Source organism: Coregonus clupeaformis, chromosome 36 (genome assembly GCF_020615455.1).
Source record: "Coregonus clupeaformis isolate EN_2021a chromosome 36, ASM2061545v1, whole genome shotgun sequence".
Classification (NCBI taxonomy): Eukaryota; Metazoa; Chordata; class Actinopteri; order Salmoniformes; family Salmonidae; genus Coregonus; species Coregonus clupeaformis.
In genome coordinates this window covers 15252315-15278346 of record NC_059227.1, presented here as the reverse complement: position 1 = coordinate 15278346, position 26032 = coordinate 15252315, and the positions used below count along the sequence as shown (strand labels likewise).

At 43.7% G+C, this 26032-nt stretch overlaps 1 protein-coding gene across 16 annotated transcripts in view; it reads right to left on the bottom strand.

Moving 5' to 3' along the window:
* LOC121552334 (neurexin-3b) overlaps nt 1-26032 on the bottom strand; it is a 436890-nt gene that overhangs the window by 117687 nt on the left and 293171 nt on the right. For all 16 annotated transcript variants that reach the window (XM_041865181.2, XM_041865182.2, XM_045211270.1 and 13 more), the window contains one exon: nt 6270-6451. In XM_041865181.2, coding sequence (XP_041721115.1) covers nt 6270-6451 — 182 coding nt within the window. The remainder of the gene's footprint in view (nt 1-6269; nt 6452-26032) is intronic.

Genomic DNA, 26032 nt, shown 5'->3' with positions numbered 1-26032 from the left:
ATTTATTTCATATTTCTATGGTACCAACTAGTCCTACTTTTGATATGTTTTTGCATCGTATCAAGGCATAATACAAAGAGATGCTTTAAAGAATAGAGGGTTTACAGAAATCAACGATGCAATGAATAGGACTTGGAGTTCTCTGTTCTCTGTTCTTTCCAATTCCATTCTTCTCTCTCATTAGAAACCTATCAGTTCCAAAAAGCAGTCCCTGTAAGCCATTTTAGCAACGTCTTAGCAAGGGTAGCTAGCTAATCCTAAAACATCCAGTTGGTAATGATCCTAAAGGCTAAGTGATCCCTGAGGGGATGAATGTCTGGGATAAGACCTTTGGTTAGACAAGTCTTCAGTGTAGTCACTATGTAATCCTTTTAACATTTTCTGTCTGATTCAGGAGGTAACAACACAGCATGGGTTGACATCTGCCATTTTGAATCATTATCTACACTGTAATGGATTTGAACTGGGCTTGAGGATGTTGTGTTCATTGACGGTATTGTGTAGTGGAGGTCTTCGGCTGTCAATGAGTCTTTATCTAGGGGCTGAGGTTAAATGAAGGAGCCAAATATGTGACATCGAAATTCTAAAAGACGTCATTGGCGGTTCTAATGTTAATGATTATTTAGCAGCCAGGTAGGTTACGGAGAATAAATGATATTTTAAAACAACGACCAGATATATAATTGTAAGTATTGACCAGTGTTAAACTGGAGTATGTACTGTGACTATACGTGGCATCAATTTGTTAAATAAATTCTCTCCTCCTGTCCTCTAAAGACAAATGAATTTGCCTTTTGCTTTGTGAGACTACAGGAATGAAGAAATGTATTGCTAACGAGTTGGAGCCAAATTACAACTGATATGAAGCTTGGCTGGAGAGAGACGCTCAGCTCTGAGATATAAAAAATTGGATTAAAAATGCATTTGATTTCCTTCCTATCGAGGTTTCTGCAATTACCAAGCCAGTTAAAATGAGGAAAGGCGTTTTCCTATCTCTCTCACACACACACAGACACACACAGAGACACACACACTCTCCTCCCCCCACACCTACACACACACATTCCTCTAGACTGTAAAGCAGCTATATAAAAACACTGCTTGGCTTTCATGTTGTGTGACCAGATGGTGAGGTTGGAGCAGCGTACATCCAGCAGCACCAGAGATGAGGGGAGTCTTTGAGGAGAGAAAGACTCTCAATCTGTTGGTGTAATTGTATCCCTCTCTGCTCTTCATACCTCCCTGACTCTCTCCTCAACATCACTACTTTCACACCCCATCAACACACGCTACCTTTCCAAGTGAGAACCATCGCTGTAGTCGGTGGCCATCTTTGTTGCCGATTATGTAAATAAGTCAACCACAACAACAGAAACAACAACAAGGGGTATTGACTAGGGCTGTTACGGTGACCATATTAGTGCCACAACTCATGATGGCAGTCAAATTCCACGTGACCGTAGTCATGGTAATTAGGCTTCTCCAAGCGCTGATGCTGCTGATGGTCATTAGTAGCCTACCAAACTTGCTAACTGCCTGGTACTCAGCATTCTATTGTCCCTTTAATAACTTTGACATCATTGCAAATGTAATCGAAAATCTAATCAAACATTGATCCCATGATCTCATGTTGTGCAACATTTCTATAGGCTATGCAATTGCGTGAGAAAACAGAGTTTTGATGGCCTCTATTAAAAAGAGGAGGATCCCATCAGCTTTCTATAGGCTAGGCCTACTATATTTATTTATCAACTTTCCTAATAGTAAGCACATTGCTTCTCTTTACAACAGGAGTATAGCCTACCTGGCTGGCATGAAAATGAACCACTTGAAAAGCATCCTCCATTTGCTATTTAAGTGCATAGATGACATGTATTTTTTTTCGGTTGACCCTTTTCAAGACAGGTGCATGATAATGGACAATATTAGCCTATCACTTGTGAATGATATATTATCACTTGTAATGTTGCCCAGCTTAAGGCAAGAAACAACGCATGCTTTTTTTGTGACTTTTTCAAATCATTGTCACACACCTCATGTAGCCTAGTCCATAGGCCTATATGTTTTGATAATGTTTGTATCACAACTAAAGTGGCCAAACAATTTCTTAAAATAAAGCACATTAATCCCCTTTACAATGGGTGTAGAGCCTAACTGGCATACATACGCAGTGCGTGAGTTTCAAGTTTGGGGAAGATAATTTTGTCACGACTTCCTCCGAAGCTGCCACCTCTCCTTGTTCGGGCAGGCTTCGGCGTTCGTCGTCACCGGCATTCTAGCCACAGCCGCTCCTCATCTCATCATTCCATTTGTTTTGTCTTGTTTATTGTGGAGGATAGTGAAGCTCAAAATACGCCAGGATATTTCCCTGTGTGCCTTGCAAAACAGGCGCACTGGAGTGTTTTGACGCGTTACTGCGTAACTCTGTGGTTGCGGAATAAACCCTGTTATTCTGTGATTTACCCTTCTGCGCCTGACTCCTTCGACATCACCTCATCACACATTTTCACCATAAAAATGCAACTTTATAATAACAAAAGCATTATATGCATAATTTGTGGTCACTTTTGAGAATGATATTTTCCTGCTAATGGTGCATTCGCGCTTATAGCCTACTGCTGTGTGCACATTGCTGTGCTTATAATGTGAAGAAATAGCCTAATAGTTTATCAACATTGTAAGCTAAATGTTGTCATCTGTTGCGTCAGGCTCATTGCTTAAAACAGGTTTTTCAATGCTAGTGGTTGTATTAATTTGGGATCTATCGCATCCCACAACTGTTATTTCTCAAACAGAATATGTCAACTTTTGTACTATGGGGGATAGTAGATTGACATAGGCTAGTGCTTTTGCTGTTCATTAGACCTACTCATCTTGTTGTTCTTCCAATATCTTCAATGTGCGCCTCGGAATTGGATAAGGACGCGCACAGTTGCGTCCCCAATGTGTCTGTCTTCACTTGTAGCCTGTAAGAAAGACACAATCACCTGACAGAGAGCCTTGTGAGTGAGAGGTGCTTCGGCACGCAGCCGGGAGAAGGGAATTATAATGATTATATTCAGCCGAAAGGCACAACGGTCACTGGCCGCAAAAGGCATGGATTTTTTTTAGGGGGCATTACGGCCACACAAAGGGGATGCAGCCGGGAAATTCTAGACTTTATCAAGTGCTTGTCAAATTGTGAATGAGAGACTGATGAAGTGTGTACAGCCTGCGTTCATGCAACTTTTTTTCAAATCATCATTAGAGTCGCATCATACGGCCTTAGAATGTACAGTGAGGGAAAAAAGTATTTGATCCCCTGCTGATTTTGTACGTTTGCCCACTGACAAATAAATGATCAGTCTATAATTTTAATGGTAGGTTTATTTGAACATTGAGAGTAAGAATAACAACAAAGACATCCAGAAAAATGCATGTCAAAAATGTTATAAATTGATTTGCATTTTAATGAGGGAAATAAGTATTTGACCCCTCTGCAAAACATGACTTAGTACTTGGTGGCAAAACCCTTGTTGGCAATCACAGAGGTCAGACGTTTCTTTCTTGGCCACCAGGTTTGCACACATCTCAGGAGGGATTTTGTCCCATTCCTCTTTGCAGATCTTCTCCAAGTCATTAAGGTTTCGAGGCTGACGTTTGGCAACTCGAACCTTCAGCTCCCTCCACAGATTTTTTATGGGATTAAGATCTGGAGACTGGCTAGGCCACTCCAGGACCTTAATGTGCTTCTTCTTGAGCCACTCCTTTGTTGCCTTGGCCGTGTATTTTGGGTAATTGTCATGCTGGAATACCCATCCACGACCCATTTTCAATGCCCTGGCTGAGGGAAGGAGGTTCTCACCCAAGATTTGACGGTACATGGCCCTTCCATCGTCCCTTTGATGCGGTGAAGTTGTCCTGTCCCCTTAGCAGAAAAACACCCCCAAAGCATAATGTTTCCACCTCCATGTTTGATGGTGGGGATGGTGTTCTTGGGGTCACAGGCAGCATTACTCCTTCTCCAAACAAGGCGAGTTGAGTTGATGCCAAAGAGCTTGATTTTGGTCTCATCTGACCACAACACTTTCACCCAGTTCTCCTCTGAATCATTCAGATGTTCATTGGCAAACTTCAGACGGGCATGTATATGTGCTTTCTTGAGCAAGGGGACCTTGCGGGCGCTGCAGGATTTCAGTCCTTCACGGCGTAGTGTGTTAGCAATTGTTTTCTTGGTGACTATGGTCCCAGCTGCCTTGAGATCATTGACAATATCCTCCCGTGTAGTTCTGGGCTGATTCCTCACCATTCTCATGATCATTGCAACTCCACGAGGTGAGATCTTGCATGGAGCCCCAGGCCGAGGGAGATTGACAGTTATTTTGTGTTTCTTCCATTTGCGAATAATCGCACCAACTGTTGTCACCTTCTCACCAAGCTGCTTGGCGATGGTCTTGTAGCCCATTCCAGCCTTGTGTAGGTCTACAATCTTGTCCCTGACATCCTTGGAGAGCTCTTTGGTCTTGGCTATGGTGGAGAGTTTGGAATCTGATTGATTGATTGCTTCTGTGGACAGGTGTCTTTTATACAGATAACAAGCTGAGATTAGGAGCACTCCCTTTAAGAGTGTGCTCCTAATCTCAGCTCGTTACCTGTATAAAAGACACCTTGGAGCCAGAAATCTTTCTTTCTGAGAGGGGGTCAAATACTTATTTCCCCCATTAAAATGCAAATCAATTTATAACATTTTTGACATGCGTTTTCCTGGATTTCTTTGTTGTTATTCTGTCTCTCACTGTTCAAATAAACCTACCATTAAAATTATAGACTGATCATTTCTTTGTCAGTGGGCAAACGTACAAAATCAGCAGGGGATCAAATACTTTTTTCCCTCACTGTATAAAAAATCTAAACATATAGCCCAACATTTGTATCACAACTAAAGTTTCATAAATAACTCTAAATTAAGCATATAGGAGTACTCTTTGTTAACCACTCAACACAGAATAGCTGCATGTGCGCACTCCCTCAAATCGTTTGGAGAAAATATCCTTTCAATTTTATTCAGCTACACTACCAGGCAAAAGTTTGGACACACCTACTCATTCAAGGGTTTTTCTAAATTTGTTACAATGTTTTACATTGTAGAATAATAGTGAAGACATCAAAACTATGAAATAACACACATGGAATCATGTTGTAACCAAAAAAGTGTTAAACAAAAAATGGATTTATTGTGATGGTGATTTATTAGACAAATATTTTTCCAAAGGTCTGTATCAGTGGCCTTTAGGCTATACGTGGAAGCCAGGAGACCGGCAGTTATTTGCTTGACAATCAACAGCTGACAAAATTTCATGACCACCACAGTCCTAGTCAGGACATATTCATGTTGTTGATTGAAAGCTGATTCACACAGGGTTTCTATGCACAGTGATAGTGTTCTCCAAATGCATCAGACAGACATGGCTTATTAACTATTTATGCCTTAGAGTTTAGATTCACTGCATTGTTTAGAGAGAAAGTAGTTTGGAGAGGATTATGTGACATATAAACTTGGAGGAAACATACTGTGATAGTATTATGGATTGGCCTCAGTTACAATTTTATAATATGCTTCAACTTCAGTACCTCACCATTCTCATTGTAGGTCATTGTTTAGAACAGTGTTTCTTAATCTTGGTCCTGGGGACCCAAAGGGGAGGACATTTACATTTTTGCCCTATCACTACACACCTGATTCAAATGATCAACTCATCATCAAACCTTTGATTAGTGGAATCAGGAGTGTAGTGCAAGGTCAAAAACTAAAATATCCTTTTACGTTCTCGAGTGTCTCTATGTTTGCTGATTGGTTCTCATCCTTGGCTTTAGATCAGTGACTAACTTAACTGAGATAAAATAGTGGTGACTTCAGCCAAACAATAACTGACTTATAAGCTGAGAACCAGAGAGAATGGAAAATGACTTTAACTACCACTGTAAGGAATCACCGTAAATACACTGAGAACCTTGACAAACTGGCCATAGAACTAAAGAGGCCTTACAATGTGGGGCTAGATGTAGTCTCCTGTTCCAGGTTTAGGGTTAGATAGGGGACACAGTGTAGACTACACTGGTGCCCTTGAGAACAAGACTTGGGGACACCATACAGGCTAGCACCAGACGAAAAGGTGACTTACGATGTGTAGGATGATGTAGTTACTGTACTGTACTGCACTGTGGCCCTGGCTTGGGGACACCATGTAATGATAACAGTGGGGAAAACAGTAGACTGAAATAGAACTTACGATGTGTAACATGATGTAGTCTCCGAGTCGTGGAGCGCTGTCGATGCGGACCAGGATGCCGTCCTTGATGGTGGTGCTGAAGCCCACAGCCAGGCGATCGGTACGCGTGCTGGGCCTCTCATTGTTAGGCCACGTGTACGTGATCAGGCCCCCGCCCTTACCGAAGATATAGGTGGTACCAGCTGCAGAGGGAGAGAAGAAGATGGAAGAAGATGACTTTGTTGTCCAATGTACATGAATATGCAACGGAAATGTGTGCTCTGCATTATCCCAACACCTCCAAAACACAGATAAGGAGACATGGAGGGAGAGATGGGAGAGAGAGAGAGAGAGAGAGAGAGAGAGAGAGAGAGAGAGAGAGAGAGAGAGAGAGAAGGTTAGAGAATGAATGAGATTCTCGAATACAAGGTGCAAGCTTAATGGTCCATAACTACACACCAAGGACGGTGAGGTCACCGAGTTAAACTTTAACACAACACATTTTCCTAATTTCTCCTCCAAACTGGATTCACCTTGTTTTGGATAAACGCTGTATAACCAAATCCTCCCCGAACCACCTAGCCAATGGCGTAAAAGCAAATTCCTCCAGTTCTATTTCGGGGTTCTAAATTGTAATCGTATTCAGAAAGTCTTCCACCTGAGGTCGGAGACTTCAGCTCCCAGGGTGCATATCTGGCCTATAGCAGCTCTTAAATATAGACCCTGCCTGGGAATAACAGGCGCAGCAGCCAAAAACGGATAAGTCTTCCGATCCTCATGTATTAAACATAAGACTGCAACCTAAGAACAAAGTCTGGCACTGTAAAAAAAATTGACAAACCTTCCTCGAATTTAAGTTAACAAATGCAGACCAAGAAAAAAGGGGACTACAGGACTGTAGTCTAACAGATCAGGGTATAAGTCTGAAATACACCGTCCTATATATAGGCACAGTCTAATTAACACCACTGTTTGGATCCAACTTGGCTCTAAAATAGCTCTTTATCGAATTGGGAATTGAGGCTCTATTTATGTGTGTATATATATATATATATATATATATATATATATACATATATATGAGTGTTTGTGTACGTGTGTGCGGTTGTCTAGAACCACTTAGACGTACGACACACCTCACCACACCACCACTACAGTGGTAAATGTGCAGATGGTAGGCCAGACCTAGACCAAACCTAGAGAGGGGGGAATTGCTAGTGAAGTGCTATAGAGCATGTGTCCTTCCTCCCCATCTCTCCATCAGTATATTAATTCATTGTTCCAGCTCTCAGTCTTTCAACTCCAACATCTTTCTGGTCTATCTGGGTGGCTGTCTAGCCAACTCTTCTCTTAAACAGAAAACAATCTGGTCAGTACTGTAGACAGGACCCAGGAGACTCAGAAACATATGAATAGAGAGGGAGATAGAGAGAAGAGAGAGAGAGAGAGGGAATAGAGAGGTAAAGAGAGAGAGAGAGGGAATAGAGAGGGATAGAGAGAGAGAGAGAGAGAGAGAGAGAGAGAGAGAGAGAGAGAGAAAGCGAGCGAGCGAGTAGAGTATTACTTTATTAATTCTGACTTGGGAAATTGTTTTATTTAACATTTAAGTCATTTAGCAGATGCTCTTATCCAGAGCGACTTACAAATTGGTGCATTCAACTTAGGATAGCCAGTGGGACAACCACATCTTGATCACAGTAAGTACACTTCTTCAAACAAGCAGCTGTGAGCAAAGTCAGTGCAATCAGGGACAACTGATCACAGCATGCATCAGCAATGACTTCCAATGACAGAATACGCAACAATGACCAACACATTATAAAAAACAAAACATATTAAGACACAAAGGCACATGCACCAACCATAGCATCCCTAAAAGAATAGTCTGAGAGAGAGTGAGAGAGAGAGAATAGAGAGGGACACGACAGGAGCCATCAGTTAACTGTCTCTAACCTGCCTCCAGGCACAGTGTAATAGAACTCCTCCTAGTCTGTATATGTACTGAAGAATCTGGCACAGCTTGAGGTTCGGCCCTACAGATCACACGAGTAACCAATCAAGACACACATAGAGCAAGGTTTCCCAAACTCGGTCCTGGGCCGAGCTGTGTAGGGCTAGGGCAAAACACTAAATGTGCACCCAGGGGGGCCCCAGGACCGAGTTTGGGAAACCCTTATATAGAGTAACATCCTCATATACTTTTTTTGTACTGAAGAAGCTTAACAACCATTTTTACTTTAGCCCTGCATTCTGTATATGAGTAACCATTGCTATGCTCCAAGACAGTGCTTCATAATGTAGTTTTCGCTCTCTCATGTATACTGTGAGCCAGTTCCAAGCCATGTATCCTGTTAGACAGTGAGACAGCTATTAGCCTCCAGCTAGGTCAGGCTGGACATGGCCTTGCTTTGTCTTTCCTGAAACTTCCTTCCTGCCAGAAGAGTTCAGCCAGCATCAGATCAGTCATGGAGTAAAACCTTTCTCTGCTGTGTGTGTGTGTGTGTGTGTGTTACGCACAGTGTGTTTCTGTGGACGATGATGAGAAGCGAAGATACAGCACCCCAGGGAGCCAATTATCACATTGAGGAGATTTGCTTAGATTATGGAGACAGTGTTCAATCACTCACACACACACACACACACACACACACACACACACACACACACACACACACACACACACACACACACACACACACACACACACACACACACTCTCTCTCTCTGATTGACTGAGCAAAGTCAGACTTGTCAAAACCCCACAAAACCTCACATTTAAAGTGGCCCTTACTACTGCAAAAATGTACGTAATACAGTATAATGCAGACTTCAGATAACTCAAGTGTGTGTACATGTAACATGTAGCCCAGTGATTCTCAGTCCTGGTCCTGGGGACCCAAAGGGGTGCAAATTGTTGTTTCTGCCTTAGCACTACACAGCTGATTCAAATAATCAAAGCTTGATGATGAGTTGATCATTTGAATCAGCTATGTAGTGCTAAGGCAAAAACAAAAATGTGCACCCGTTTGGGTCCCCAGGACCAGGATTGAGAACCAGTGCTGTAGACTGTTGCTTTATGCAATGTAAATTGCATGCAGAACAGAATGACAGGACTGTGGCATGATTCATATTTATGGACAATGAGAGATAGAGTGCATGAAGGAAACTGGGTGGATTACAGCTACACAACTAATGGAATGTTTCCTGGAGATTCAGAAAGGCTTTCACAGGTTTTAATGCATCTCCCCTCCCCTCTCCTCTCCTCTCCTCTCCTCCCCCTCTCCTCTCCATGCCAGTGTCACGCCCTGGCTCTGGGGACTCTTATTATGTTGAGCCAGGGTGTGGATTTTTCTATGTTATAGTTTTCTATGTTGTGTTCTAGTTCGTGTATTTCTATGTTGGCCAGGGTGGTTCCCAATCAGAGGCAGCTGTAGCTTGTTGTCTCTGATTGGGGACCATACTTAGGCAGCCTGTTTGGCACTGTTTATTGTGGGATCTTGTTCCGGAAGGTTTTGTGTTCAACCCAGGACTTCACGTATTGTTTGTTTTGGTTCGTGTTGTGTACTGCAATAAAGGAATGTACGCATATCACGCTGCGCCTTGGTCCTCATCTATCGACGATCGTGACAGCCAGTTCATGCCCCATTGTGGAAAAGTCTAATTCAACCAAATCTCAGCAACATTATTAGCAAAGTCATTAGAGGAATAAGAAGATAAACAACATCACAATTGATCATTTCAGAATGTTTACCTTTTATATATATATATATATATATATATATATATATATATATTACTGGTGACTTCAACTCTAATGATTTTGTATAGTATTGTATAGTATTATCTTGGCTTGTGCTTTCTCCCGAGGTATTGATTAAGGCTTACACCTGCTACTCCAGGTGGGATCAGGTAGAAGCAAAAATGACCTCACAAGATGCACATAATCTAGGTATATGGGCTGATGCACTATTTTCATTGTCACGATCGTCTACGAGAGAAGTAGACCAATGCGCAGCGTGTTGAATGAACATGTTTAGAATTTATTAATAAAACACGAACAAAACAATAAATGACTCGTAACGTCCAACGGTAAAACAAATACCGACACGGAACAAAAAACCCACAACCACAAGGTGAAAACAGACAGTTTAAATATGGCTCCCAATCAGAGACAACCAGCGAACAGCTGACACTCGTTGCCTCTGATTGGGAGTCACTCAGGCAAACACAGAAATAGACAACCTAGAACACCCAACATAGAAACAGAACACATAAACGAACACACCCTGGCTCAACATACAGAGTCCCGGAGCCAGAGCGTGACAGTACCCCCCCCTAAAGGCGCGGACTGCGACCGCGCCTCAACAAAACCCACACAGGGGAGGGCTGGGTGGGCATTCCTCCTCGGAGGCGGCTCCGGCTCCGGGCTTGACCACCACCCTTCCATAATTCCCCCGTAGCGCCCCTGGTCCGGTCTGACCCCGCTGGCTGGATCTGGACTGGACATCGACGGAGTGGATTGCTTACGCTCCGTTGTGGAGCAGCTGACCGGTACCTGATCAGGCACCAGACTGACGACGCGCACCCCTGGCTTGGCGCGTGAGGCAGGAACGGACCGGACCTGGCTGACGATCGCCCCCTGGCTTGGTGCGTGGAGCAGCAACGGACCGGACCGGGCTGACGATACGCACCCCTGGCTTGGTGCGTGGGGCCGAACGGGCCTCACCCGGACTGACGACTCGCACCCCTGGCTTGTGCGTGGAGCAGCGACGGGCCTTACCAGGCTGGACGACTCGCACCCGCGCTTGGTGCGAGTAGCAGGAACGGGCTGAACCAGGCTGACGACTCGCACCCCTGGCTTGGTGCGAGTGGCAGGAACGGGCTGGACCAGGCTGACGACTCGCACCCCTGGCTTGGTGCGAGTGGCAGGAACGGGCTGGACCAGGCTGACGACGCACACCGTAGGCTTGGTGCGTGGAGCAGGGACAGGCCGGGCTGGACTGGCGACGCACACCGTAGGCTTGGTGCGTGGAGCAGGGACAGGCCGAACTGGGCTGGCGACGCACACCGTAGGCTTGGTGCGAGAGGCAGGAACAGGCCGGACCGTACTGGGGACACACACCACTGGCCCTACGCAGGGATCAGGAATGGGCCGGACCGGACTGGTAACACACCCCAGTACCTCTCGTCGTGCCTCCACACTTTCCCTCTCCTCTGTGACCAGTAGCCCCCTTAACCTGGCGGCCTCCTCTGCCAATCCGCTGGGCCGCTCTGCCGCGGTCTCCTGCTGGCCCGTCGTCCACGGCGTTAGCCCCCCCCTAAAAAATTTCTGGGGGTCTCTCTTCCCCGTGGGCCAGGCCTCTATATTTCTCACCCAACTCTCGCTCTCCTGCTTCCAACTCCAGCCATTCTGCTCCTCCTTAGGCTTGACCCAGTCGAGACTCTTCCTCCACTGTTCCCAAGTCCATCCACTCTGCTCTTTACAAAGCTGGACCCAGTCGAGGTTGCCACGGAGATCTGCAAGTGATTCCCCTGGCGATGGCTCCTGGACACGCTGCTTGGTCCAGTTTTGGTGGGTTTTTCTGTCACGATCGTCTACGAGAGAAGTAGACCAATGCGCAGCGTGTTGAATGAACACGTTTAGAATTTATTAATAAAACACGAACAAAACAATAAATGACTCGTAACGTCCAACGGTAAAACAAATACCGACACGGAACAAAAAACCCACAACCACAAGGTGAAAACAGACAGTTTAAATATGGCTCCCAATCAGAGACAACCAGCGAACAGCTGACACTCGTTGCCTCTGATTGGGAGTCACTCAGGCAAACACAGAAATAGACAACCTAGAACACCCAACATAGAAACAGAACACATAAACGAACACACCCTGGCTCAACATACAGAGTCCCGGAGCCAGAGCGTGACATTCATACTTTGTCCTAAAGCATCTGAGTTGGGATGAAGCTCTTTCCAGTACTCTTTTCAAGCACAAATCAGAATTACTTTTCCTGAAAAGAGTACATAGGTATTGAAGCATAAAGAGTAACTCAGACAAAAGCAACAGAGTTCAGAGCACATGAACCCTGAACGTCATATAGGCTGCGTTTACACAGGCAGCCCAATTCTGATCTATTGCCCAATTATTGGCCAATATATCAAAATTGGGCAGCCTGTGTAAACACAGCCTAAGAGAGAATTAAACAAAAGCAACAGGACTCAGCACTGAGTGGGTCGCAGAGAGGATGCTTCCATGGTGATGATGATTCTACTGCATCACCTCGCCTCAGCAATGGCGCACTAATGACTTGTCTGCAGGGTCTGATACGATGACCTCGCTAAAACAGACTCACACAGAGACAATTAACTAGACTAAAAGCCTCCACTCACACGGGGAGAGCGAAAGAAAGACGTGGTGCAGAGAGAGAGAGAACGAGAGAGAGAGAGAGAGAGAGAGAGAGAGAGAGAGAGAGAGAGAGAGAGAGAGAGAGAGAGAGAGAGAGAGAGAGAGAGAGAGAGAGAGAGAGAGAGAGAGAGAGAGAGAGAGAGAGAGAGAGAGAGAGAGAGAGAGAGAGAGAGAGAGAGAGAGAGAGAGAGAGAGTTGTCTTTTCTTGAGACTTGTTACAGCACACTTAAATGGCCAGTTCTTTATGTAAGGTTCCTCGTTTCTTGTCAGTCTGATTGTCTGAGCTTAACCCTTTGCCCGGTAATCTTCACCATTACAGAATAGTTATGCTGCCAATGTCATTATGGTTTGCTAGATACCAGTGAAAGACACTTATTATTGTTGTATAAAGACATACCTTTTCACAGAGGGACTAAACTCAATTTACACTTTACAACAAAAGGCCTAATAATTAATTTGTTACACAAGATATTGGCAGTCCGCCACTTGGTTTGCTGTAAAGCTGAGAGGTGGGGCTGGTCGGAAAAACACTCTCAGACTTGTATAACATCTTATAAAGATGTTGAGGGATACTGCCAAAATAAAGGAAACACTTGAGTAAATGACGGATACAAAGCATATTGAAAGCAGGTGCTTCCACACAGGTGTGGTTCCTGAGTTAATTAAGCAATAATATCCCATCATGCTTAGGGTCATATATAAAAATGTTTGACCGTTATTATACCATGGCAAGAAGAAAAGATCTCAGTGACTTTGAAAGAGGGGTCTCAAAGGAGCATAGGGTGTGTGTGTGTGTGTGTGTGTGTGTGTGTGTGTGTGTGTGTGTGTGTGTGTGTGTGTGTGTGTGTGTGTGTGTGTGTGTGTGTGTGTGTGTGTGCGTGCGTGCGTGCGTGTCTCAGTCACCAGATTCTGGAGCGGCGCCTGAGACAGTGTTTTCCACCACCATCAACAAAACACCAAATCGTGGAATTTCTCGCGGAAGAATGATGTCGCATCCCTCCGATAGAGTTCCAGACACTCGCAGAATCTATGCCAAGGTGCACTGAAGCTGTTCTGGCAGCTCGTTGTGTCCCAACGCCTCATTTAGACACTTTATGTTGGTGTTTCCTTTATTTTGGCAGTTACCTGTAGATTATTCTACATACATGTACATGATTTCCATGTTGTGCTCATATTTAGGATCTCTTTGGGAAAAACCTCATCAAAGGAATGACATCAACAAACAGATTAGAAGATGGTATATTTATATTTTGGTTGGATCAAAAGTATCTTTCATCTCCTCCATCTTTAAATAATGTAGTCTTGTCATGGCCAATGGCTATCACAGACCGACCAGTAGGAAATTATTTGTGGAACACGTAAGAGGCGATGGATCTGTGAATTAATAAGATATACCGGAAGTCTTTGATGAGTCTATCTGGCATTAGTATCAACACAAATATCGACAAAACGTGAGAATGTGACTTTCTAAGAATGAAATGGAGCATAAGTAAACAAGTAAGCAGTTATGCACGTGCGTCTGGGAATAACCACCCACTTCAGGCAGCGTGGGAAGGCATATTTCCTTCATCCAGATTTCTCCGAACCTCAGTCCTTTATAAATACACCACTCTCCTCACTATGGGAAGTGCATTAACCTCTCTATTGGAGGCAGCACTTGGTTGATACAAAGGCAGACAGGCAGACGGTGGGTCAAGGCTATGTCCTGTATCTCCCTGGCTCCCCCAGGCAGACAGGCAGGAGGCCAGGAGACAGTGACAGTAGGTCAAGTCCCGCGGCCTTGTCCTTAGCCAATTTAGAGCTAATGCTACATGTTACAGCAGAGGCATAGCATGGCTAGTCTGAATGGCTAAAGCAGAAGCTATAACAGAGTTGATCTCAGCCCAGGTTTAATGGTGGAGTGGTGTGAGGATTCTGTCTCCAGGACATGAAGTATTACTCTTGTATGACACATGGACAAAGCATTACTGGAGCCGGGTGGCTAAAGCTAAAGCTGTGAAAGTGTTTTTCCGAGTCGCCCCTGGAAAGGTTTACTGGTGTAGTGTGTGTGGTGATGTCCCCAGGACATCATTGGCCAATTACAGTAAATGGCACCCATACTGGGAACGGTGAGTGTGTGTGTGTGTGTGTGTGTGTGTGTGTGTGTGTGTGTGTGTGTGTGTGTGTGTGTGTGTGTGTGTATCCACCGCCCATACTGGGAGCAGTCGGATATCCCTAACACCTAATCCCCATGAGACATAAAATAGCGGGTAGGTGAGAGACAGGGGGTCCGTATCTCTAACCAACACACACACACGCACGCACAAGCACGCACGCACACACGCGCACACACACACACACACACACACACACACACAAACAGGACAAATACGTTTTGATGTGGTCCAATGTTCCACTGCAACGACGAACACACACACACACACACACACCGCCAACAGAGAAATAGGCCATACTGCTAAAACCTCCCGCACTGAAAGGACTAAATATCCTCCTCAGTCACGTTCAGAAGAGGTTTATTGCTATGCATTTCACTGTCCCATGTTTAATACATAGGAAATCATTAGGTCCACTGTTCTGCCCTTTCCGCATTCTTCAGATCTACAACACCAATAAAGAATAATCAAATTCCGTCTGAATAAATTGTGTTCCGTCTGGGTAATCGTCAGGCTTTATCAGGGTTCTACAAGCCCTTAACATTCCATTTTGTTATTTATTGTCAACTCTTTCCATGTCCTTTGAATAGAAGAGGGGGACATGATAGAATACTCTCCCTCCTCTCTCTCGTACGCTAAAAGGACGTTTTCCCCCAAACCAGAAATAATAGCTCCAATTATGAAAGCATCATTCTAGAATGCCCAAGGTATTCGGAAATGTGTTCCATCCGTCATCAACGCTAGTTCTGTATGGAATACAGAAACCACTCTGTGATTGATGGGGTGTAACGTCATGTGACGAATGACTTCGCCAAGAGAAAACAAACTCTTCCAATCATTTCCAGTGTCTGTTCCTCGAGTGTAAGCAGTTGTAGTATTAGTATTATGGAAGTCATGGCCCATACAGTATAGCAAGGGTAATGATCACAGTCGCAGTGGGAAGGAAGAGACATTCACTTCACAGCAGTAACCATAGCAGTGCCGTATGTTATTATTAGGTGATGGTAATGGTGAGAAGTAAACCTCTAAAAGCTTAGATGCTAACAACACTGAATATGGAAGATGACTTAATCGAGGAGTTCTCATCCTTATACCCTTCATTGGAGGGTGACATATCTGAGCGTGGAACAGCTTAAAGTGCCATCTGTATGGAGTGGAGAGGAGGTAGAGAGGCAGGAGAGGAGGAGGGAAAAGAGGGAAGACAGTCAGGAAGAGAGGCAGGAGAGGGGAGACGAGGAAGAGAGGAGAGGATGGATCTTCACTGAGATCTAGCAGACTCTGTCAGTTAGAGTCCTGTCCAGCAGCCTCCATACTCACAGTTCTCAAGCTATACATCCCCACACACATTTAATAAGTGAAAGTTCTTGCAAGCATGCACACACACACACACACACACACACACACACACACACACACACACACACACACACACACACACACACACACACACACACACACACACACACACACACACACACACACACACGCACACACACACACACACACAGACACACACACACAGACACACACACACACTCACATTAGCTAGAACTCAGAGACTTCCCACCACTCATTACAGAGAAACTCGGACAGCCAACCCCACCCTCTTCCTTCCCTCCTTCTCTCCTTCCCCACACTGCAGCATTGACACCTTTGTTGTAGCTGGTTGAATAGATGGATAGATGGAGAAGAGGCTTTTTATGAGAAGTTTTTTTGGTTCTGTTCTGGATGTCAGCTTCTATCCTCTCTGGGTTGTGGTGATGGGCTGTGAGGTGATGTCTGAGGTGTGTTGCTGTGTGTGCGTATGTGTGTGTGTGTGAATGTATGCAGTGTTGCCTACTGCAGAGACTCTTCATCCTCATCCACACTAGTCCAGGCTGCAACTACGGTCTCTGTCTGTACTGTTGCTGTTACTGTCTCTGTCTGTACTGTTGCTGTTACTGTCTCTGTCTGTACTGTTGCTGTTACTGTCTCTGTCTGTACTGTTGCTGTTACTGTCTCTGTCTGTACTGTTGCTGTTACGGTCTCTGTCTGTACTGTTGCTGTTACTGTCTCTGTCTGTACTGTTGCTGTTACTGTCTCTGTCTGTACTGTTGCTGTTACTGTCTCTGTCTGTACTGTTGCTGTTGCTGTCTCTGTCTGTACTGTTGCTGTTGCTGTCTCTGTCTGTACTGTTGCTGTTACTGTCTCTGTCTGTACTGTTGCTGTTACTGTCTCTGTCTGTACGGTTGCTGTTACTGTTACTGTCTGTACGGTTGCTGTTACTGTCTCTGTCTGTACTGTTGCTGTTACTGTCTCTGTCTGTACGGTTGCTGTTACTGTCTCTGTCTGTACTGTTGCTGTTACTGTCTCTGTCTGTACTGTTGCTGTTACTGTCTCTGTCTGTACTGTTGCTGTTACGGTCTCTGTCTGTACTGTTGCTGTTACTGTCTCTGTCTGTACTGTTGCTGTTACGGTCTCTGTCTGTACTGTTGCTGTTACTGTCTCTGTCTGTACTGTTGCTGTTGCTGTCTCTGTCTGTACTGTTGCTGTTGCTGTCTCTGTCTGTACTGTTGCTGTTACTGTCTCTGTCTGTACTGTTGCTGTTACTGTCTCTGTCTGTACGGTTGCTGTTACTGTTACTGTCTGTACGGTTGCTGTTACTGTCTCTGTCTGTACTGTTGCTGTTACTGTCTCTGTCTGTACGGTTGCTGTTACTGTCTCTGTCTGTACTGTTGCTGTTACTGTCTCTGTCTGTACTGTTGCTGTTACTGTCTCTGTCTGTACTGTTGCTGTTACTGTCTCTGTCTGTACTGTTGCTGTTACTGTCTCTGTCTGTACTGTTGCTGTTACTGTCTCTGTCTGTACTGTTGCTGTTACTGTCTCTGTCTGTACGGTTGCTGTTACTGTTACTGTCTGTACTGTTGCTGTTACGGTCTCTGTCTGTACTGTTGCTGTTACTGTCTCTGTCTGTACTGTTGCTGTTACTGTCTCTGTCTGTACGGTTGCTGTTACTGTCTCTGTCTGTACGGTTGCTGTTACTGTTACTGTTACTGTCTCTGTCTGTACGGTTACTGTTACTGTCTCTGTCTGTACTGTTGCTGTTACTGTCTCTGTCTGTACTGTTGCTGTTACTGTCTCTGTCTGTACGGTTGCTGTTACTGTCTCTGTCTGTACGGTTGCTGTTACTGTTACTGTTACTGTCTCTGTCTGTACGGTTGCTGTTACTGTTACTGTTACTGTCTCTGTCTGTACGGTTGCTGTTACTGTTACTGTCTGTACTGTTGCTGTTACGGTCTCTGTCTGTACGGTTGCTGTTACTGTTACTGTCTGTACTGTTGCTGTTACGGTCTCTGTCTGTACTGTTGCTGTTACTGTCTCTGTCTGTACGGTTGCTGTTACTGTCTCTGTCTGTACGGTTGCTGTTACTGTTACTGTTACTGTCTCTGTCTGTACGGTTGCTGTTACTGTCTCTGTCTGTACGGTTGCTGTTACTGTTACTGTTACTGTCTCTGTCTGTACTGTTGCTGTTACTGTCTCTGTCTGTACTGTTGCTGTTACGGTCTCTGTCTGTACTGTTGCTGTTACTGTCTCTGTCTGTACGGTTGCTGTTACTGTCTCTGTCTGTACGGTTGCTGTTACTGTTACTGTTACTGTCTCTGTCTGTACGGTTACTGTTACTCTCTCTGTCTGTACTGTTGCTGTTACTGTCTGTACGGTTGCTGTTACTGTCTCTGTCTGTACGGTTGCTGTTGCTGTCTCTGTCTTTTAGAATGGAGGAGGGAAACAGACAGAACAGGAAGGAGAGACAGGGAGAAGGAGAGATATATTGGGGGAGGAGAGGATGAGGGGCGAGAGAGAGAATGAGAGAGAGTCAGGCAGAGACAGAGATAAAGAGAGATAGAAAGAAAGAGAAAGAGGACAGCTAGAAAGAGGACAACTAGAAAGATACCGCTAGAGAATCCTTAGTGGCTATATGCTGCATACTTTCATGATGAATTAGCATTCTACTCACTCCAATGCAAACATTCACACATAGTTACAGTATTTTATGGCTGTGCTGCATAATATATCATGGATGGCAGGTGGAAGTTATTCTGGCCCTAATTTCACATCTTTGTAAAAAACACAATGGTATTATAGCTATAGTATAGCTGTAGTAAGTATAGCATAGTATAGTATAGTAGAGCGTTAAAAAGTATATTATAGTATAGTATATTGTTAAATAGTATAGTATAGTATAGCATTACAGAGTATAGTATAGTATATTCTAATATAGTATATTATAGTATATTATAGCGTTAGTAAGTATAGTATAGTATAGTATAGTATAGTATAGTATAGCGTTAGTAAGTATAGTATAGCGTTAGTAAGTATAGTATAGTATATTATAGCATAGTGTTAGTAAGTATAGTATATTATAAACTGGGTGGTTCGAGCCCTGAATGCTGATTGGCTGAAAGCTGTGGTATATCAAACCGTATACCATGGGTATGACAAAACATTTATTTGTACTGCTGTAATTACATTGGTAACCAGTTTATAATAGCAGTAAGGCACCTCGGGGGTTTATGATATATGGCCAATATACCACGGCTAAGGGCTGTGTCCAGACACTCCGCGTTGCGTCATGCTTAAGAACAGCCCATAGCCGTGGTATATTGGCAATACACCACACCCCCTTGGGCCTTATTGCTTAAGCATAGTATAGGTTTAGTACGTATAGTATAGCGTTAGTAAGTATAGTATAGTATTGTATAGCATAGTATAGTATAGCATTAGTAAATATAGTATAGCGTTAGTAAGTATAGTGTAGTATAGTATAGTGTTAGTAAGTAAGCAAGTATAGTATGGCGTTAGTAAGTATAGTATAGCGTAGTATAGTATAGCGTTAGTAAGTATAGTATAGTGTTAGTAAGTATAGTATATCGTTAGTAAGTATAGTATATTGTTAGTAAGTGTAGTATAGTATAGTATATTGTTAATAAGTGTAGTATAGTATAGTATAGCGTTACTAAGTATAATATAGTGTAGCGTTACTAAGTATAGTATAGTGTAGCGTTACTAAGTATAGTATAGTATAACAGTAGACAACACAACAACTCAACATTTGTATACTATGAAGCACAGCCACAGAGTAGGCTAACTTATAGTTCTCTGAGAGAAGAATATAGACTGACCAGCCACACAACAACTCTCTGCTGAGGATTAGACCCAGGTGCAACTCTCTAGAAAACTAACAGGAATAACAGATTCCAAGATGGCTTCTTCAGTGGAGCATCATTTATAATTGAATGTTCCCTGGAGGATAGATAGCTGATGTTGCTGCTGCATGATGGTTACCAGTATGGCTTGCTGCCAAAGCTGTATAGTACAAAGACCAGCACACACACACACACACACACACACACACACACACACACACACACACACACACACACACACACACACACACACACACACACACACACACACACACACACACACACACACACACACACACACACACACACAGCAGCAGCTCTGAGAGTAGATACCAGTCTATAGATCTTCTTCCATGCCACCCACTGTGACGACTCAATTCCCAAAAACTATTTGGATATGGTTTTCCACTCCAACTGTCAAACTAAATTGGAAAGTTTTCTTTCACTATCCCCCCCCCCGTCCCTTGCCCCCCTCCCCCAGTGCATTGTTTTATTTCTGACATGATCCGACATAAGCTACATGAGCAATGATAGTGTGATTCAAATCAGATGTGCTATCATCGCGCACTTTCATCATCGCAGGAATGTGACAGACAAAGCCTGTTTGAGTGAAGTGATATTTGAGGCACTCAAAGAACGAGACAACAGACAACGAAAGGGAGAAAGACAGAAGTCGACACCAAGGAACAATACCAGGTAGAAATGTAGTTGAAACGGCAGTAGGCCATGGCAGTGCCCGGCAACATCAATCAGCCTAATTGTTTCATTCTTTGGTCTTGATAGCTGTGTGATTGGGTTTGATTTGTGAGCTACTTACACAACTGTTCACAATACACCCATCACAGATGTCCACTTTACTTTGATGAATATGAAATAAAAGTGGAAGAAAGAAGCGCAGAATGAAACCTATATAATCAGAAGCTTTTAATCCCTTCCTTTGATATTGTCAACATCAAATGAAAAACCCAAAGAGCACTTGAACCAGAACAAGCCTTTGGCATTCTATTAGTAGAACGCATCCACGGTATTCAGAAATCCACAGTACAGTACCATTCTTTTCATCTAGCATATTGCTTCAATCGGACCTTCAACAATTTTGGGTGTCTGATGTTACATATTTCAGACAAACTTGATGTCCAGAGTTCTCTTCTCTGATATGTCTAAGCAATATGGTCCAGAACCCTTAGCCTGGTCCCAGATCTGTTTGTGCATGTTTGGCATGACAAGGAGTGCAAAGAAGTGGAATGATGGTACAAACACGCTGGAACCCAGGCTACAGAACCATGGCTTCTTGGGCTCCATTAATTAGTATGTTAGAAGAACTGTGTTCTGGTTGGCATGGTAACTCTATATCAGGGTCCAGTGTCCAGGTGACACCAGTGTCCTCTATAATAATACGGAGACGATGTAATCATGTAACACCCACAACTCCCTGACCTGACACGTCTGGCTCTCAGCGCCTCACTTGAACAGTTGCTGTTCACTAATGATGCCAAGGAAACCATTGAATGGTGGTCACAGAGTTCTTCTATCTCTCTCGCTCTCGCTTTCTCTCTCACTCGCTCTGTCTGTCCTCTCATCTTATCAATGCCTATAAGGGTGTCATGAACATAGAACTTTACAGAACATGCAATGGGAGTCTATGTGAACTTATGTGTCATTTCTAGTCGATGTCATACTGTAGATGAGGCACAACGCACTGAAACTTTCTAAAAGTTTTTTCAGAGTTCAAACTTTATAAATGTTTAATCCACAAAAGTCAAGGCCTTTTCCTTTCAATAGCCATTTCTCATAGAGCTCCATTTATAAGTATTAGCCTACCCTTCACTTGGTTTTCCTTTATGACGAGAGAAAAATCATGCCTGGAACCTTTCAGTAGGAGTTGACAGGGTTTGATTGGCACCATACAGGAAGGACCAATTTGTCTGTAACACCTATGAAGTGATTACATATTATAGTCCATGTGGTCTGACTTATATAGAGACATGATTGCATGCGGTTGGACTAGAGACTCCCTGGGTCTGTATGTCCAAGCATTGCTTCCTACCATTCACCATGCTTTTACAGCCTCAATCACTGACTTCACAATCAGAGTCCATTACTTCATTCTACAGGTCTGCACTTAGCTCCCCGGGAGGCAGGCTCACTGGCTCTGGCCATATGGTTTATTGCCAGAATTGAATATTCTTCTATTGACCACTTTACATTTGATGGCATAGTGGTAGGGCCATAAGCTACGGTACACAGAGGGAAGTACTGCAGGTCTCAGATCTGCCAGAAGTGGCTCCACTTAAACAAGTCATTAAATCTGATTGCATTGTGAGAAGTATCTGAAGTACATATGAGTTCAGAAAGTAAAGTTCAGAATAATACATGTAATATGCACACAAATAGGCCTCCCGTGTGGCACAGCGGTCTAAGGCACTGCATCGCAGTGCTTGAGGCTTCACTACAGACCTGGGTTCGATCCCAGGCTGTGTCACAACCGGCCGTGGCCGGGAGTCCCATAGGGCAGCGCACAATTGGCCCAGCATCAATCCGGGTTGGGGGATTGATGCTGGGCTCATCGCTTTACTTGGCTCATCGCGCTCGAGCGACTCCTTCTAGCGGGCCGGGCGCCTGCAGGCTGACTTCGGTCGTCAGTTGAACGGTGCAGCTGGCTTCTGGGTTAAGCGGGTGGGTGTTAAGGAGCACGGTTTGGCGGGTCATGTTTCGGAGGACGCATGACTCCACCCTCGCCTCTCCTGAGCCCGTTGGGGAGTTGCAACGGTGAAACAAGATCGTAATTGGATATCACGAAATTAGGGGGTAAAATACAAAAATATATATATTTTAAAAAACAAACCCACAAAACCTATGTCAAAAACACACACACTCAGTCATTCACTCACACACACACACACGCACGCACACACACTTCCCTCTTTTACACAAATAACCTTCTCTATATATCTCTATCTCATAAACCCAGTAATAGCACGTTAGTACCATAAGCAGAGATTGTGTTGGCTCTATCTCTAACTCCCAAATGCAGCCACAATGAATGGCTACCTTAACAAATTCTCTGCCTGCTTGTCATTGGAGTCTGTACACCCCCTTGCCTGGCTCTCGCCAAGAACACAGAGCCTTAAACAAAAGCCTGTGGTTAAGCCAAGGAGCCCCTTAGTGATCCATCTCCTTTAGACGGCCATTGAGCACGGCCACAGTGGTTCCAGCATTATCTGTTTCCTATTCTGTTATCTGGAAGGAGAAATGTTTAATGAGCTAGCAGAGAGAAAGAGATACGTCCTCTCTCTTAACGAACGGCCACTCTCTCTTAACGAACGTCCTCTCTATCGCTCTCTTCCCCTCTCTCGCTGTGTTTCCTCCATTGATTGGGACTCATTTATTTTCTGATAGGCCATGTGAAGCGTTTCCTCAGACAGAAAGAGAGGGGGGGGGTGAGAAAGAGGGAAAAATAAATAAAATACTAAATACTAGGGAGGAGAAATGAAGGGAGAGATCGGGGCTTAGGAGAGTTAGATAAGAGGGGACTGGGGTGGGCGCGGGGGTCTGTGGCCAGTCGGAAGGAACATCTGGGGCTCTAGAGTGTCTTAGTGTCTGCTTAATTAAAGGCTGGGCTAGACATGAGACAGAGGCTATGGACCCTGGTCAAAAGTAGAGCACCGTGTAGAGTATAGGGTGCCATTTGGGACGCACCCAGAGAGACAGTCTGGGAGACGATGATAGTAAAACCAAGCTCTGCTCCGTTGTTCCTCTGTGTGTGTGTTTCTTTACTTTCATTGGGCATTACTTATTTGTGGGGAGTTTTGTGTACGTGTATGGCTTTCATGCATTCATGTGTGTATGTGCACACTTGTGTGTGTGTGTGTGTGTGTGTGTATCTGCTGCAAGCCAAGGTACCTTCACTATTTCCATTCTCTCTTGTTGGTGAAAGCCCCCTCACTCTCCTTTCCTGCACACTGGCCTCCCTTTGAAGATGTTCTTAGTTCAACTGATGAGAAATGTAAAGCAAGGGACAGAGGCTTTCAACAACTCATGAAAGGCTAAAGAAATCTGCCACTTTGAGTAAGTAAAATGGACGTGGATAAGATGAAGAGGGGATGGAGGGGGAAGGGAGAGGGGGGCAATGGGCTATACCTCCACACAAAGCACCCTGCAATCACACACACACACCAATTGACTATACCTCACACAAAGCACACACACACACACACACACTAATTGATTAATGGACTGCTGAATGTATATTTTTTTCTCTTGCTTTGTTTGCTCTTTTCAGTATTATGTCTATCTCTGATAAGCTACCCAAGAAAGGGCTGAAAATAGACCATATATCTAGCCTTATAAATAAGGTTAATGAAATAAAAAACTTGCTAACATCAGATAACATTAATATATTAGCCATTTCTGAGACTCACTTAGATCATTCATTTGATGACACAGCAGTAACAATACAAGAATATAACATCTATAGAAGAGACAAAAATGCTTATGGGGGAGGTGTTGCAGTATATATTCAGAGCCATATCCCTGTAATGCTTAGAGAAGATCTTATGTTATTAAAGTGTTGTGGTTGCAGGTTCACTTGCCACATCTAAAGCCTTTTCTTTTGGGGTGTTCCTTTAGGCCACCATGTGCGAACAGTCAGTATCTAAATAATATGTGTATGTGATGTAAACAGAGGTCTACTTTCTTGGGGACCTGAATATTGACTGGGTTTCATCAAGCTGTCCACTAAAGAGGAAGCTTCTTACTGTAACCAGTGCATGTAATCTGGTTCAGGTTATTAATCAACCTACCAGGGTGTTTACAAACACTACACATGTATCGATCACATTTTAAATAATACTGTAGAACTTTGTTCTAAAGCTGTGTCCGTACCAATTGGATGCAGTGATCACAATATAGTGGCTATATCCAGGAAAGCCAAAGTTCCAACAGCTGGGCCTAAAATAGTGTATAAGAGATCATAAAAAAGATTTTATGTGGATGATGTAAAAAAATATTTGTTGGTCTGATGTGATCAATAAGGAGCATCCAGACGCTGCACTTGATGAATTTATGAAATTGCTTATTCCAATTATTGATAAACATGCACCTGTTAGGGAAACTGACTGTTAGAACTGTTAATGCTCCATGGATTGATGAGGAATTGAAAAACTGTATGGTTGAAAGAGATGGGCCAAAAGGAGTGGCTAATAAATCTGGCTGCACATCTGACTGGTTGACTTACTGTAAATTGAGAAATTATGTGACTAAACTCAACAAAAAGAAGAAGAAACTGTATTATGAAGCCAAGATCAATGATATAAAGAATAATGGAAAAAAAGTTTGGAGTACTTTAAATGAAATTATGGACAGAAAGACAAATTCATCTCCATCTTTCATCGAATCAGATGACTTATTCATCACAAAACCATTTGATGTTGCCAATTAGTTTAATGATTACTTCATTGGCAAAGTGGGCAAACTTAGGCAGGAAATACCAAAAATCAACAGTGAGCCATCGTATTCATGCATAAAAAAACAAATAATGAAAGAAAAGCATTGCAAGTTTGAAGTTAGTGTGGGAGAGGTGGAAAAAGTATTGTTATCGATCAATAATGACAAACCTCCTGGCATTGACAATTTAGATGGAAAGCTACTGAGGATGGTAGCTGACTCTATAGCCACTCCTATCTGTCATATCTTTAATCTGAGCCTAGAGGAAAGTCTTTGTCCTCAGGCCTACAGGGAAGCCAAAGTAATTCCGCTACCAAAGAATGGTAAAGCGGCCTTTACTGATTCTAACAGAAGACATATAAGCTTGCTGCCAGCTCTTAGCAAACTGTTGGAAAAATGTGTGTTTGACCAAATATTTTTACATTTACATTTTTAGTCATTTAGCAGACGCTCTTATCCAGAGCGACTTACAGGAGCAATTAGGGTTAAGTGCCTTGCTCAAGGGCACATCGACAGATTTTTCACCTAGTCGGCTCGGGGATTAGAACCAGCGACCTTTCGGTTACCGCCACAACGCTCTTACCCACTAAGCTA